At 41.0% G+C, this 16,440-nt stretch overlaps 1 protein-coding gene across 1 annotated transcript; it reads left to right on the forward strand.

Moving 5' to 3' along the window:
- Window positions 1–785: 785 nt before the first annotated feature.
- On the forward strand, window positions 786–16,236 carry ncf1 (neutrophil cytosolic factor 1). Its single transcript, XM_075487453.1, has 11 exons — window positions 786–922; window positions 1,076–1,156; window positions 1,250–1,325; window positions 6,877–7,042; window positions 7,137–7,195; window positions 7,291–7,413; window positions 8,881–8,988; window positions 9,069–9,186; window positions 9,334–9,441; window positions 14,659–14,834; window positions 14,915–16,236. The coding sequence occupies exons 1-11, from the start codon at window positions 851–853 to the stop codon at window positions 15,076–15,078; spliced, it is 1,251 nt and encodes a 416-aa protein (XP_075343568.1). The 5' UTR covers window positions 786–850; the 3' UTR covers window positions 15,079–16,236.
- The last annotated feature ends 204 nt before the right edge of the window (window positions 16,237–16,440 follow it).

Consider the following 16,440-nt stretch of genomic DNA (forward strand, 5'->3'; position numbering starts at 1 on the left):
GGGAAATCTAGTTAGTTTAGTTTCATTTTTAGATTATTATCAGTTTTCCCTCAGTACATTCTGACAGGAAAACGTTCTTTTTTTTATAGCATTACAGCGATTAGGGAAGCTGTCAAAATACACAATTAAGTACATTTAGTTCCCAACATTGCCCTTGTTGCAGTGGTCCGTCACATTACTCTCTGTGTTCTGAGCATCATAATGATGAGTAGAAACAGGTTGGAATAAGCGTATAAGCAGCTTTTTAAATAGAATATTTGATATAAAACTGCGTGCTGCGTTGTTCCCCCTCTCTCTGCCCCCTGCTTCCTGTCTTTCTGAACTTTCCTATCCATTAAAGGCACAAAAGCCCTAAAAAATTTATTTGATTTAATTTAATTTGAATTAAAAACATGATTAATGCGCGATAAAATATTTATCGACGTTAAATGATTAATGCGTTAACGCGATAAAAACGAGTTAACTTGCCCAGCCCTAATTTAAACGTTACTTAACGTGATTTCAAACAGATTTAAAAGTCAGTTTCTTCTGAAATCCTGTAAAAAGTCACAAATCTTTTGTCGCACAACCCTGTGGTTGGTTCAGTCTCTTTCATCCCACTAAAATCTGCTTCTTTAGTAGTTTAGAAGCAGACCGAGAGCCTCTGATAATGGATTTTTATCATTATTATGATTATATTTTTACATTTGGGAAGTGAAAGCTTCTGTTTCCTTCCTGGGTTTCCTCTGATGAAGTATTAAAGAGCAGTAAAGAGGAACTGAGCTCTCGTGGCGCGTTGATGACACGCTGAACAGAGTGCTTTATCCCGCCGTCTGCTGCTTTTACCCCAGTTGGACCCGTCAGTCTCAGCATGGAGCAGATCTACGTCAGGCATGTGGAGCTGTTGGGCTTCGAGAAACGCTTCTTTCCAAGTCAGCACTTCGTAAGGCTGCAAACTTCTACACTTCTGCCTGAAATCCTTTTAAAATCCTTAAATTCAGAGACATTTTCCAACATACCCAGAGGCACTGAGTCAAAGATGAGCGAGAGACTTATTTATCGATGTAAATGAGATGAAATGTTGGCGTGTGTGCAGGTGTACATGCTGATGGTGAAATGGAGCGACCTCACAGAGAAGCTGATCTACAGGACGTATCCTGAAATCCACACATTCCACGTGAGTTCCTCTGCTGATTTAGGTCGTCTGGCCCCCCTCAAAGGGTCCGATATTTATATCTGAGGCCTGAAATGTTTCACATTTTGCTCACAGAAAGCGCTGAAGGACATGTTTCCCATCGAGTCTGGTCAAATAGAGAAGAGGGACAGAATCATCCCTTCACTACCAGGTAAAAACACAACTAGAATTTGCTCTATTTTGCAGATAAAACAGTCAAATCTGGGCTCGCTTCCCTGGTTGATGAATGCAGAAGGAACATTTTAGCAGTGTGAAACCTTTCAGGAAGCACCTGCGATTACCAAACACATGAGGTCGACTCAACTTCTCTTTTTCTGCTAAGTGAAACGAGGCTGAAAAAATGTGGCTTCTGAGCTACAGCAGAAGATAAATTCATGCACAGAACTGACAAAATAAGAGATGAAGACAAACAAAGAACATTCGTATCATCAAAGAAAATTCAATAAAGTTAGAGTCACCTCTTTGAAACCCAAATCACTGGGCGCAGTGTTACGGTAAAGTACCGTAACAACCACAGGATTGTGTGTCAAAAGATTTGTAACTTTTTACAGAAAATGACTTTTAAATCTGTTTGAAATCAGCTTAAAGGGATAGTTCGCCTCTTTTGACATGAAGCTGTATGACATCCCATATCAGCAACATCATTTATGAACATCTTCTTACCCCCTGCTGCGTCCTGTGAGCCGAGTTCCAGCCTCGTTTTGGTGTTGATGAAGGTAGTCCGGCTAGTTGGCTGGGGTTTAAAAAATAAAGCGTTTTACTTCTCAAAAAAATATGCGTTCAAAAGAGTAATACATTTGCATCACAAAATCGTTCTCCAGGAAAAAGTCAGACCTCACTTCGCTTGGCTCTATTTTCTCTCCCTTCGTATCGCTGCTCGGTCTGCACTTCGGTCTGCACTTCGGTCTGCACTTCGGTCTGCACTTCGGTCTGCACTTCGGTCTGCACTTCGGTCTGCACTTCGGTCTGCACTTCGGTCTGCACGGTCTACACAGCAGGCAGGACGCAGCAGGGGGTAAGAAAATGTTCATAAATGATGTTGCTGATATGGGATGTCATACAGCTTCATGTCAAAAGAGGTGAACTATCCCTTTAAGTAAAAAAAAAATTAATTTTGGACATACTTGGACATCAGAAAGACTTGGAAGATTGGATAATTGGACTTGGATGGTTGGATCTACTGAAACGAATTTTGTGTTGAAAATGGAGGAGCAGGAAGAAATTCGAAAAGAACGAGAGCTCTTTAATTTGATTAAAAGGCGCAGGGCCAACCAAGAAAAAGAAATGACATTCATGCCCTAATTGATGCTGGAGAATCAAAACCTCCCGTCTTCACACCGGAACATTTGACAAATAAAAAATTCTTCCAACACGCCCCCCCGGTGTGTTCTTAAAGCTGCAGTCTGCAGGATTTGTTGTTGTCATACATAAAGTCCTACTTTTTGGCATTTTAAGAGTTTACATGATCTATCAGAACGCTTGAAGTTGAAAACGGTGACCTCCGTAGTCGCAAAATGCAAGAAATGCTTATTTTTTAACCGAAAAATAAAAAGTTATTCAACTTCCTGTCCCGCCCCATCAAAACACATGAGAACTCGTGCACGTAGACGTGCACGCCAGATGCGCCCACACGACTCCTCATTCATCAACTCACCTGTCATTTGCGATCATGGAAGTTCAATAGTCCAGATAAATCAGCGTGGGGACGAGCCTACCTTGTATCGCGCGTGCACAATCGGTGATTGACAGGCAGCAGAGCCCAGCTCGTAAACCTGATTGGTTACCTTTTACCGGTCCGGTCTGCAATTTTGTAAACAAACCTGCTGGCTTTGGAGGGACCTAGCGGGACATATAGGGGACCTAGAGAAGTCTTTTTTTTTTTTGTATTGGGGTATTTAATGTACTACTTTCAGAATCCCCGGACAGTTCCAGGCATTATGCTTGAAAAAGAGTTGCAGACTGCAGCTTTAAGGTGAGACACGGCAGGCAAAAACAGTGATTTTTCAAGCAGGGGTCAATTTTTAGATTTTGGGCCAGTCTACTCTTTCAATATGTGTTCTTTCAAGCTGCTATAAAGAAAACGTTGAAAACATAAATTAAAATGTTTATTTCATCACATTTTGTTCACTCGTGACAGTACGTTTCACCCAAATTTACCGAAATGAATTCCCCTATTTAAATCTTTAAATGCCGTTTTCTCAAAATCAGTTTTTGTATTTTTCCACTATCAATATCTCAGCCTATGGAGCACCTACTAACACCAAACTTTCCAGTTATACACTTAGCAGTATTCTGAAGATATTTATAGAAGGATTTGTTGATAAATCATTCCTGGCCTGATTTATGTGACATTATAATAAAAATGTTTTTTAGGCTATGTGCAGTATATTTTGATTTCATAGGAAATGAAAGCAGATATCCTGAAATCCCTCTGTAATTTTCTTTTCATTTTGTGTGTAAACAAAATGAAAAAATAATTTTGCACCTGGCTTTTTCATATGTTCAGATCTATCTTCCGGAAATATATGTAACTTTGCGCATATTTAATGAGATAATGCCTAATTTGCATAATTAAACATACAAATTTCTAAAACTTGTAGTACTTTTTTTTCATACTTATATAAGTAATCAACTGAGGAAGTTTCATGGTGATATCTATTATTTTAAAATATTACCCTATTCACCTGTAGTGTCTCGCCTTAATCTCTCTAATTAATGGGAGGGTCTAAAAGTTACCAAAATAATCTAAACAATTTCAAATATAAAAATTTATTACAGATTTTGATTCCAAACTAAAGTATATTCTAACTGCCCAAAGAAAACTAAATTGATAGAACTTATGATTTGCAAACATAAATGGCAAAAAGGTCAAAAAGTATAGTTGCACCAACATTATCCCAAAAAGACAGATATCTAGCAGTGATGCTGAATTTAAAGTCTTCAGATTAGCACCACCCTGCAGGTGAACCAAGAACAAGAAACAGAAGTGACGCTGAAATGTCCAAAAGTTGTAATTTTACAGAGTTTTTGTGGGTTTTTCCCTGGTTTGAGTTTGATTAGTTTCCCTTTTCCCTGGTTTGAGTTTGGTTAGTTTCCCTTTTCCCCGGTTTGAGTTTGGTTAGTTTCCCTTTTCCCTGGTTTGAGTTTGGTTAGTTTCCCTTTTCCCCGACAGCCAGGTGTGTGATGAAAGGATTGTGCAGATTCAAGCCTCCATAAACGCCGTTTTTCTGTTCCTGTTCAAACTCTCAAGGCCGTTTCTGATGAAAACAGAAGTGCAGCGTTGCACACTCCCTTTGTGAAACGTTTGGTTACCAAACACGAAGAAGACGAAGCCTCCGTCCTGATGCAACTGTGAGGCAAAGAGGAGGCTTCACAAAGCTCTCTGAGTTCACCGGCAGCTCCACGAACACCACAGCTGGCCGTCAGACAAAGAAAACGCTGATTTACAGCTGAAATATCAGAGAATTCTGCTGATTTTACATTCATTTTCTGACCATAAATCTGTCATTTACAGTATTATGAACGTCTGATTGATCCATGACGCTCTCATGGCTTCTTTTTATGGTTCAACTTATATCTGAACTGGTTCTGAACAAACATAAGCAGATAAGGCTTCAGGGATCCAGTTGTCCTGCATGTGCACGCTGTGCTGGGCTCAAATGGTCCTCAGTGCTCTGTTCATGCTCCAAAGTTACATCTTTTACATCTCTTTGTAAAAACAGTAAAGAGTATGTTAAGGTCCCAGTAAGTCTGCTTATTTTCCTGTTTCTTTTGTCAGAAACTGGGGCTGAAAACTCACTTAAAGCGTTTCCAGACGGCCGCTCTGCTCTAATAAAATCCTGATTTTATAACCACAGCCTGATCTGACAGAATCACCGTCACAGTAAATGTATTTTATTTATACAGCCCTTTACAGACAATCCTTACGGTGTACCAAAGTGCACAGGTAATAAATAAAGAGAAGAAGAAGTAAAAACAATAAAAGAAAAGTGAAAGCAATAGAATACAACAAAATCGATTAAGGTAAAATAAGATAAAAGTGTCATCATACTACTGGGTATTAAAAGCAATCCTAAATAAGTAGGATTTTAACCTAGATTTGAAGAGGCCCAGGTCAGAAATAAGACGCAGCTGGACGGGGGGCTTATTCCAGAGCCTGGGGGCAGCTTTGGGAAAAGGCTCGGTCACCCCAGGGTTTGTATTCTGACCTGGGCACTTCCAGCAGAAACTGATCTGCTGACCTCAGAGCTCTATCAGGACTGTTAAAAGCTCAGATAAATACGATGGGGCGAGGCCGTTAAGAGCTTTAAAAACAAACATTAAAAGTTTAAAATCAGTTCTCTAAAGGCCAGGAAGCCAAAGGAGGGAGTTAAGAACAGGAGTGATGTGCACACGTCTGTTGGTGTTGGTTAAAAGACGGGCAGCAGCGTTCTGCACCAGCTGAAGGCGGCTGAGAGAAGACTGGGAGACGCCCACATAAAGCGCATTGCAATAGTCTGACCTTGAATTTATATGGGCATGGATGGCTTTCTCAAGGTCATGACGACTTAAAAACATTTGAACTTTGGCCAGGAGACGCAACTGGAAAAAACTAGTCCTGACGACATTGTTAATTTGTTTGTCCAACCTCAGATCAAAGGTCAAAGGTCACTCCCAGATTTCTGCCGGTTGAACTAAGCTTTGAAGACGAGGTGCCAAAGCCAGCCGTCACAGTGTCCCCAAACACAATGCATTCAGTTCTGTCATCATTTAAATGAAGAAAATTTTGGGCCAACCACTGCTTAATATCCGCAAAACAATTAAACACAGAACATTGTGCACCGTTACTATTTGGCTTCAATGGTAGATAAATGTGTAAATTGTCTGCATAACAGTGGACAGAAAAGTTGTGCCTGGCTATAACTGACCCAAGTGGTAGCATGTACAATAGAGGATAGGGCCAAGCAGGGGTGGAGCAGTGATTTTAAATGTGGGGGTGTTCCAGGGGTGGCACATGAGCGCCACACCAAGCCCATAGACACGACGCTGAAGTTGGCATCCGATTCGCGAATTAAATGGATGGGCATAAAGGGCCATTTCACTGCATTTTTTTACATTTTGATCACCCTAATCTAGGTCCTGTGTGGAAACTACAATTGTTACACTGCTCAAATTTGGATGGAATTATTCTAAAGAGGCTGTAGATTCATTAAAACCTTTTTTGGGATTTGTGAAATCTTTTTCTGATTTGTGAAAATGCAGAACAGGGCCATTTTACTGCATTTTTTTTGCATTTTGGTCACCCTAAACTGGATCCTGTGTGGAAACTACAATAGTTACACTGCTCAAATCTGGATATATTTATTCTAAAGAGGGTACAGAGTCTTTAAAACACATTTTATGATTTGTTAAAACTTTATTTGGTCATTGAAAATTCAAAAAAGTGTAATCATCTTGCTGTAAAAGTGGGGGTGTCGAAACACCCCCATCCCCCACGGGTGCGACGCCCATGGGGCCAAGAATAGATCCTTGAGGATCTCCACAGGAGAGAGGAGCACTGGAAGAGGAAAGGTCACCAACCATAACGAAAAAGTATTTTTTTTTATTTTCAGTCGCTGACAGACAGCGTCTGCTCAGTGAATCAGGCTGTGCTTACATGCACCCGCACCTCCCACAGGCCCGAGCTGGAGCTTAACTGGAGCTGCTTGTGTTTGCGTCCTCAGCTCCGCGGTGGGTGGACACCCAGAAGTCGAGGGAAACCAGGAAGACCACCCTGGCTGAGTACTGCCACTCGTTGGTGAACCTGCCGCCTCACATCTCCCGCTGCAAACACCTCTCCGCCTTCTTCAAGGTCCGACCGGAGGACGAAAACCCTCCTGCGCCAAACACGTCAGTATATCACAAGTTCAGTAAAGCTCAGCAACAGCTCTGTGAACTGCGTGCTGCCCATAGGACACATGAAAACTGATGATTTCATCCTCAGACTCAAGAGAAACGAGACGTTTGTGGTGTCCAGAGAGCTGGCCAGAGGCACCGCTTCAGGTACGGACCTCTAATTCATCACGTCTGTTGCATCTTTAAAGAGTTTAATTGTGAGGAATAGTCCTTTATTTTTACGGCTTTGCTTCTCCTCTCAGAGATTTCAGGGCCCATCATCCTGGACACCTACAGAGTGGTGGCGGACTTCGAAAAGACGACCAAACACGAGATCCACCTGCACAGCGGCAACCTGGTGGAGATTGTGGAGAAAAATCAGAACGGTGAGACTCCAGGAATTTACGTTCGCAAAGATTTAAAAGATGCGTGTCTGAAATTAAGCTTAAAGCAATACTATGTAACATTTCTACCTTAAAATAACAGCTTGAAAAAAATTGTGCGGCTAGAATGAGTTTTAATATTACCATTGGCCTGTCTCCTATGCCCTTTGGGGGTCTGAGTTGGAATAACTGCACGATGTAACTTTGCTGGACCGGCCCGGGAGCTGAGCGGAAGTCCTTCGACTTGCTTTCTGGCACACCTACCGCAAAAACAAATAGACCCCTCTCACGCTCCCAGGTACATTTGATTACTCTTACCTTCTCGGTCGACATAGCTTGCACCTTCTGACTCCTCGCCGGTTCGTCAACAAAGGTGAAAAGTGAAAGCGAAAGGGTGTTGTATTTACGACAGTGTAACCGTACATTACCTCCAAGCCTGTAGGGGGAGCTCCATAATGGGCTTTTTGAGAAGTTACATTGTATTACTTTAAACGTTTGCTTTTTATTTGATTCACATATTAAAAGACACACAAAATATTAATCTCATTTTCTGAGACATTGACTGATATTCTTAAAACAATCTGACCTTCCCATCTAATGCTGCTTCATACATTTATTCTACATTTCAGAGGGAAATCTAGGTTTTATTTTCATTTCCAGCTCACAACATCCAGCTGCTTGGTTAGGATTATTATCAGTTTTCCTGTTCTGGCAGGAAAACGTCCTTTTTTTTTAACTTTTACAATAATAAAATAAATAATAAAACAGGGGTGGTCCGTGGCGTAGTGGGTTGAGCAGGCGCCCCATATACAAGAGGCTATAGTCCTCGCTGCAGCTGGCCCCGGTTCAAGTTCCGCATCGGACGGCCCTGTGCTGCATGTTGTGCCCCCTGCTTCCTGTCTCTCTGAACTTTCCTATCCATTAAAGGCACAAAAGCCCCAAAAAATAAGAAAAAAAAACCTGCGTTAATGCGCGATAAAATATTTATTGACATTAAATAATAACCAGTTAACTCGCCCAGCCCTATTAAGTACATTTAGTTCCCAACATTGTCCTTGTTGCAGTGGTCCATCACATTACTCTCTGTGTTGTGAGCATCATTATGATGAGTAGAAACAGGTTGGAACAAGCCTATAAGCAGCTTTTCAAATAGAATATTTGATATAAAATGATGGAGGTGATGGATCCACACGTGTAAAAATGAATGGACAGAAACCTAAAATGATATTTGCACTGTTTATTTTCACGTACGGACATCTTACCAGGTGACTGCCTTCAGTTGAACTTCAGAAAGCCGGATGTCTTTGGCTCTTTGAGCCTTCAGACCCAGACCAGGGTCAGATGAGGGGTCTGTTTCTGTTCTGTTGGTCAGCTGTGGTTGTTTTTAAACATTTTCTTTCCCCACACATTTGATTTTTTTCTTCACTGCAGCCACTTTTACTTAAATATTACGTGTTACGGTTGGTTCAGGTTGGTGGTTCTGCCAGTGCGAGTCCAAACGAGGATGGGTTCCTGCGTCCTACCTGGAGCCTCTGGACGGCCCAGAGGAGGCCGAGGAGGCCGACCCCAACTACGAAGGCGAGTCTTGTGCGTCGTGTGGTGAACGCTGGTGTCTATTTCCTGGAGTGCACGTGTGTTTATGTGAAGCGTCTCTGCAGGAGAGCTGCACGTCACCGGCCACGCCTACAAGGCCGAGCAGGACGACGAGATTTCCCTGGACCTGGGTGAGACCGTGGAGGTCATTCACAAGCTGCTGGACGGGTGGTGGGTCGTCAGGTACGGGGTCATCCACGCACACAGTCACCATGAACCGCACGCTGTCTAATATCTCCTCTGGAACGCCAGCTGCCTGCAGCTCAGTGGAAGTTGTTCTTACAGGAGTAGCGTCTAAGCTAACTGAGCTGTTCGTGGTGTTTGGTGCAGGAAAGGAGACGAGACGGGTCATTTCCCCTCCATGTTCCTGCAGAAGGCCGGAAAGAAAGCCGAAGCAGGGCGGCTGAACCTGCAGGGACAGAAACCTCCACCACGCAGGTGAGCTCATGCATCTGTTTCTATGACGATTAGAGACACAAGGCTTTTAAAAGGAACCAAAACATAGAGCTTCCAACACCAAGCATTAAAAGCTCACTCCTTAAACATTAACGTTTCCACTGGGGATACACTAATCTAGCGATACGATTCGATACGATTTGATAAGATTCGATTCGATACGATTCGATACGATTCAATACGATTCGATTCGATACGATTCGATTCGATACGATTCGATACGATTCGATACGATTCGATACGATTCGATTCGATACGATTCGATACGATTCGATACGATACGATTCGATTCTATACGATACGATTCGCTACGATACGATTGGATACGGTTGGATACTATTCGATGCAAAACGATGCGATACGAATCGATTCGATATAATTCGATACAATTCGATACGATTCGATATGATAAGATTCGATACGATGCGATTCAATACGATGTGATTTGATACGATGCGATTCGATACAATACGATTCGATGCGATTCGATACGATACGATACGATTCGATACGATACGATACGATTCGATATGATATGATACGATTCGATATGATACGATTCTTTACGATTTGATACGATACGATTTGAAATCATCCGATTCTATTCGATTGGATACGATTGGATACAATACGATACAATACGATACAATACTCATGCTCATGCATCTGTTTCTATGACGATTAGAGACACAAGGCTTTTAAAAGGAACCAAAACAGAGAGCTTCCAACACCAAGCATTAAAAGCTCACTCCTTAAACATTAACGTTTCCACTGGGGATACACTAATCTAACGATACGATTCGATACGATTCGATTCTATACGATACGATTCGCTACGATACGATTGGATACGATTGGATACGGTTGGATACTATTCGATGCAAAACGATTCGATGCGAAACGATTCGATGCGAAACGATTCGATACGATACGATACGATACGATTCGATTCTATACGATTCGATACGATTCGATACGGTACAATTCGATACGATATGATTCGATACGATATGATTCGATGTGATTCGATGCGATTCGAAACGATGCGATACGATTCGAAACGATTCGAAACGATTGGATACGATTCCATACGATTGGATACGATACGATACAATTCGATGAGATTCGATATGATACGATACGATTCCATACGATTCCATAGGATTCCATACGATACGATACAATTCGATGCGATTCGATATTATACGATTCCATACGATTGGATACGATACAATAAAATTGGATGTGATTCGATATGATACGATTCGATGCGATTCGAAACGAATCGATTCGATTCGATACAATTCGATACGATACGATACGATTCGATACGATGCAATTCGATACGATGCGATTCGATACGATTCGATACGATGCGATTCGATACGATGCGATTCGATACGATGCGATTCGATACGATGCGATTCGATACGATGCGATTCGATACGATACGATACGATTCGATATGATATGATACGATTCGATATGATATGATACGATTCGATTCGAAACGATGCGATACGAATCGAAACGATTCGAAACGATTGGATACGATTCCATACGATTGGATACGATACGATTCCATACGATTCCATACGATACAATTCGATGCGATTCGATATAATACGATTCCATACGATTCCATGCGATTCCATACGATACGATACAATTGGATGCGATTCGATATGATACGATTCGATGCGATTTGAAACGATGCGATACGAATCGATTCGATACAATTCGATACAATTCGATACAATTCGATACGATTCGATATGATACGATTCGATACGATGCGATTCAATACGATGTGATTTGATACGATGCGATTCGATACGATGCGATTCGATACGATGCGATTCGATACGATGCGATTCAATACGATGCGATTCGATACGATACGATACGATTCGATATGATATGATACGATTCGATATGATACGATACGATTCGATACGATTTGATACGATACGATTTGAAATCATCCGATTCTATTCGATTGGATACGATTGGATACAATACGATACAATACGATACAATACAATACAATACAATACAATACAATACGATACAATACTCATGCTCATGCATCTGTTTCTATGACGATTAGAGACACAAGGCTTTTAAAAGGAACCAAAACAGAGAGCTTCCAACACCAAGCATTAAAAGCTCACTCCTTAAACATTAACGTTTCCACTGGGGATACACTAATCTAACGATACGATTCGATACGATTCGATACGATTCGATACGATACGATTCGATTCTATACGATACGATTCGCTACGATACGATTGGATACGATTGGATACGATTGGATACTATTCGATGCAAAACGATTCGATGCGAAACGATTCGATACGATTCGATTCGATACGATACGATACGATACGATTCGATTCTATACGATACGATTCAATACGGTACAATTCGATACGATATGATTCGATACGATATGATTCGATGCGATTCGATGCGATTCGATGCGATTCGATGCGATTCGAAACGATGCGATACGATTCGAAACGATTCGAAACGATTGGATACGATTCCATACGATTGGATACGATACGATACAATTCGATGCGATTCAATACGATTCCATACGATTCCATAAGATACGATACAATTCGATACAATTCGATGCGATTCGATATTATACGATTCCATACAATTCCATACAATTCCATACAATTGGATACGATGTGATACAATTGGATGCGATTCGATATGATACGATTCGATGCGATTCGAAACGAATCGATTCGATACAATTCGATACGATACGATACGATACGATTCGATACGATACGATACGATACGATTCGATACGATGCGATTCGATACGATGCGATTTGATACGATGCGATTTGATACGATGCGATTCGATACGATGCGATGCGATACGATGCGATTCGATGCGATTCGATACGATGCGATTCGATACGATGCGATTTGATACGATGCGATTCGATGCGATTCGATACGATGCGATTCGATACGATGCGATTCGATACGATGCGATGCGATACGATGCGATTCGATACGATGCGATATGATATGATACGATTCGATATGATACGATTCGATATGATACGATTCTATACGATTTGATATGATACGATTTGAAATCATTCGATTCTATTCGATTGGATACGATTGGATACAATACGATACAATACGATACAATACGATACAATACGATACAATACGATACAATACGATTCTATACGATACGATTCCATACGATTCCATACGATACGATACAATTCGATGCGATTCGATATTATACGATTCCATACGATTCCATGCGATTCCATACGATACGATACAATTGGATGCGATTCGATATGATACGATTCGATGCGATTCAAAATGAATCGATTCGATACAATTCGATACGATATGATACGATTCGATACGATGCGATTCGATACGATGCGATTTGATACGATGCGATTTGATACGATGCGATTCGATGCGATTCGATACGATGCGATTCGATACGATGCGATTCGATACGATGCGATTCGATACGATGCGATATGATATGATACGATTCGATATGATACGATTCGATATGATACGATTCTATACGATTTGATACGATACGATACAATACGATACAATACGATACAATACGATACAATACGATTCTATACGATACGATTCGATTCGATGCGATTCGATATTATACGATTCCATACGATTCCATGCGATTCCATACGATACGATACAATTGGATGCGATTCGATATGATACGATTCGATGCGATTCAAAATGAATCGATTCGATACAATTCGATACGATATGATACGATTCGATACGATGCGATTCGATACGATGCGATTTGATACGATGCGATTTGATACGATGCGATTTGATACGATGCGATTCGATGCGATTCGATACGATGCGATTCGATACGATGCGATTCGATACGATGCGATTCGATACGATGCGATATGATATGATACGATTCGATATGATACGATTCGATATGATACGATTCTATACGATTTGATACGATACGATACAATACGATACAATACGATACAATACCATACAATACGATACAATACGATACAATACGATTCTATACGATACGATTCGATTCGATGCGATTCGATATTATACGATTCCATACGATTCCATACGATTCCATGCGATTCCATACGATACGATACAATTGGATGCGATTCGATATGATACGATTCGATGCGATTCAAAATGAATCGATTCGATACAATTCGATACGATATGATACGATTCGATACGATGCGATTCGATACGATGCGATTTGATACGATGCGATTTGATACGATGCGATTTGATACGATGCGATTCGATGCGATTCGATACGATGCGATTCGATACGATGCGATTCGATACGATGCGATTCGATACGATGCGATATGATATGATACGATTCGATATGATACGATTCGATATGATACGATTCTATACGATTTGATACGATACGATACAATACGATACAATACGATACAATACGATACAATACGATACAATACGATTCTATACGATACGATTCGATTCGATTCGATACACTTACATCATTTTCTGGGGTAAAAATAAGGGACGGTTTGATTTGACATTAATCGTCGCTGATTGGACCGGTGGTCCGACCTTTGAACCGGAAGGACAACACCACCAGACAAACGGCAAGGCAAGGCAAGTTTATTTGTATAGCACAATTCAACTACAAGGCGATTCAAAGTGCTTTACAGAGACATTAAAACAGTAGAAATAAAAAGCATGATTTAAATTTTAAACAACAAGAAAGAAATAAGAAAAATAAAATATCAGTAATTAAAATGTAACAAACGAACATGTCACAAACGTGAGAGCTATGCACTTTATACAACATTTTTATCAACTAATTTATCACTGTTTTGTATGATGTGACCCCCCCAGCATTGTTTTGTATTACCCTAATGTTTTGTGTTTTCACTGATTGTAACGTTTGACTTTTCAATAAAGTTTGCTTTAAAAAAATTAAAATTAAATTAAAAAAAAATTAAATTAAATAAAAAAATCGATACTTTATCGGGAAACGAAATATTGATATATATATCAATAAAATTGCTCAGCCCTACTAAGTTGGAAACCATTCAGTTTCTGAGGTAAAGTCGGGGTTTGCACATTTTTCCCGTTTTCTGCATCCTCTCTCTGGCTCAGGTCCACCATCAGAAACGCCAAAAGCATCCACAACAAGTCCCGCCAGCGGCTCAGCCAGGAGGCCTACCGCCGGAACAGCCGCCGGTACCTGCAGCAGAAGGGCGCCCGCTTCGCCTCGCCGCACAGCAACTCCAAGAGCTCTGCCAAGTCACCGCTGAGAGAGAGGAAGAACCAGAGTAAGGAAGGAAATTGTTTATCTAATGCAAATCTGACAGGACACAGTTCCATGTTGATTTTTGATGCATCTGGCCGACAGACAACATTCCCGAGCTGTCCGGCTCCGGCTCTGAGAGCGAGCCGAAGAAGGAGGCTCCGGTCATCCCTCCCCGGCCCAGTCCGGAGCTCATCCTGGAGCGCTGCACCGACAACACGCGCAAGAGGGTCAGCATCCACGAGTCCCGCCCCAACTCTGCCAACTAGCACCGTGGAGACGGATCGGAGGCAGGGAGGAAGGCGATGCGTTTAGGTTGAGGAGTTAATAACAACAGATTAAAAACTAGGTTTTTCAGGCAGCTGAACCTTTAAAGTCACTTATAACATTTGTTGCAGATTGTTTTCAGCCTCGGGTGAGTCCACATTTGGTGGATAAGTGAGTATTACAGGCACCTGGGTGGCTTCTTTAGGTGTGTTAAACACATCAACCTGACACAGTGGATGCTGTTCTGCTCTTTTCAGGCATCTGGAAGCTTTAAATGGTGAAAAAAGTGGACTTTTTCGCCCTCTGGTAGTCATTTTAAATACAACATGTTGTGCTTTAAATAACAGAGCGTTTTTAAACCTTTAAATACGAACACAAACACATTGGCTGTGTTCAAATCCGCATACTGCATACTGCATACTTACATACTACATACTCATCGATCAGACAGTATGCAGAGCGTTTACCCACAATGCATTTCGCTCCTGCCCGAGCCGAAATCAGCCGGCCAGAAGCTGATTTCGCTTAAGCTCTAAACTCTGTAAACTTTAGCAACATTTGAAACATTTTCAGTGGAGAAAGCAGTTTAGATCCCCAACGTGTTGAAAACCTGACAAAATGCCGGCTATTTACAATTTTGTTCCCACGAATTCGGCGCTACTAAAGCTAGCCGCAGTGAGCAACGCACTTCCGGTTATTTTCACAAAAAAAAATGGTTATAATTGTAGTTTTCACAGTAGATCTAAGCTTTAGAGTTGGTCCTTATGCAGATTGTGTTGCTTTAGCAGAGCCCAAATCACTGTTTCCAGTGTTTATGTTGAGCAAAGTCTGCAACTTCATTATCAATCTCAGTTAAAAGTGCATTTTCTAGTTTAACACCTTAATAAGAAGTCTTTAGCTTTAAAACATGACCTCATTACTGGCATCATCTGTTCGTCGGAGGCCTGGATTTAACTGGCCTAAATATCATTTTAGTCCTTGCAGCCCCTTTGGGACCGCACAGGCATCATTTACGGGCGACCCGCTCTGCTCTGATCTTACTTAAAAGCACCATTATGTGCTTTTATTCAAGCTGCAAGAAGAAAAGAAAGCTAAAAAATGTTTGTTCAGAATGTCTGTTTGTAAAGCTTTGTTTTTATTTATTTGCTTAATAAACTTATCGAACATTGAAAGCTTTTCTGTCATAAAACTAAAAGTATCTTGTTGAACTCTGCAGATTATTTGGGCTTTAATTAGACTGTTCAATCACATTAACGCACATACACAAAACCACAGATGTTTAGTCAGAACTTTTAACCCAAAAACTGCAGAAAATTAAACCAAATAACTCTTTGAGGTTGTCAGGTTTTGGCTTTAGGGATTAT

The sequence above is a fragment of the Odontesthes bonariensis genome, chromosome 16 (assembly GCF_027942865.1).
Source record: "Odontesthes bonariensis isolate fOdoBon6 chromosome 16, fOdoBon6.hap1, whole genome shotgun sequence".
Taxonomy (NCBI): Eukaryota; Metazoa; Chordata; class Actinopteri; order Atheriniformes; family Atherinopsidae; genus Odontesthes; species Odontesthes bonariensis.

Excerpts from the sequence above, each read along its gene's own strand:
- ncf1 (XM_075487453.1), top strand. The coding sequence starts at position 851 with ATGGAGCAGATCTACGTCAGGCATGTGGAGCTGTTGGGCTTCGAGAAA. Across the intron at positions 7,414-8,880 it reads TGTGGAGAAAAATCAGAACG|GTTGGTGGTTCTGCCAGTGC; the intron begins GTGAGACTCCAG and ends CGGTTGGTTCAG. Across the intron at positions 8,989-9,068 it reads GGCCGACCCCAACTACGAAG|GAGAGCTGCACGTCACCGGC; the intron begins GCGAGTCTTGTG and ends GCGTCTCTGCAG.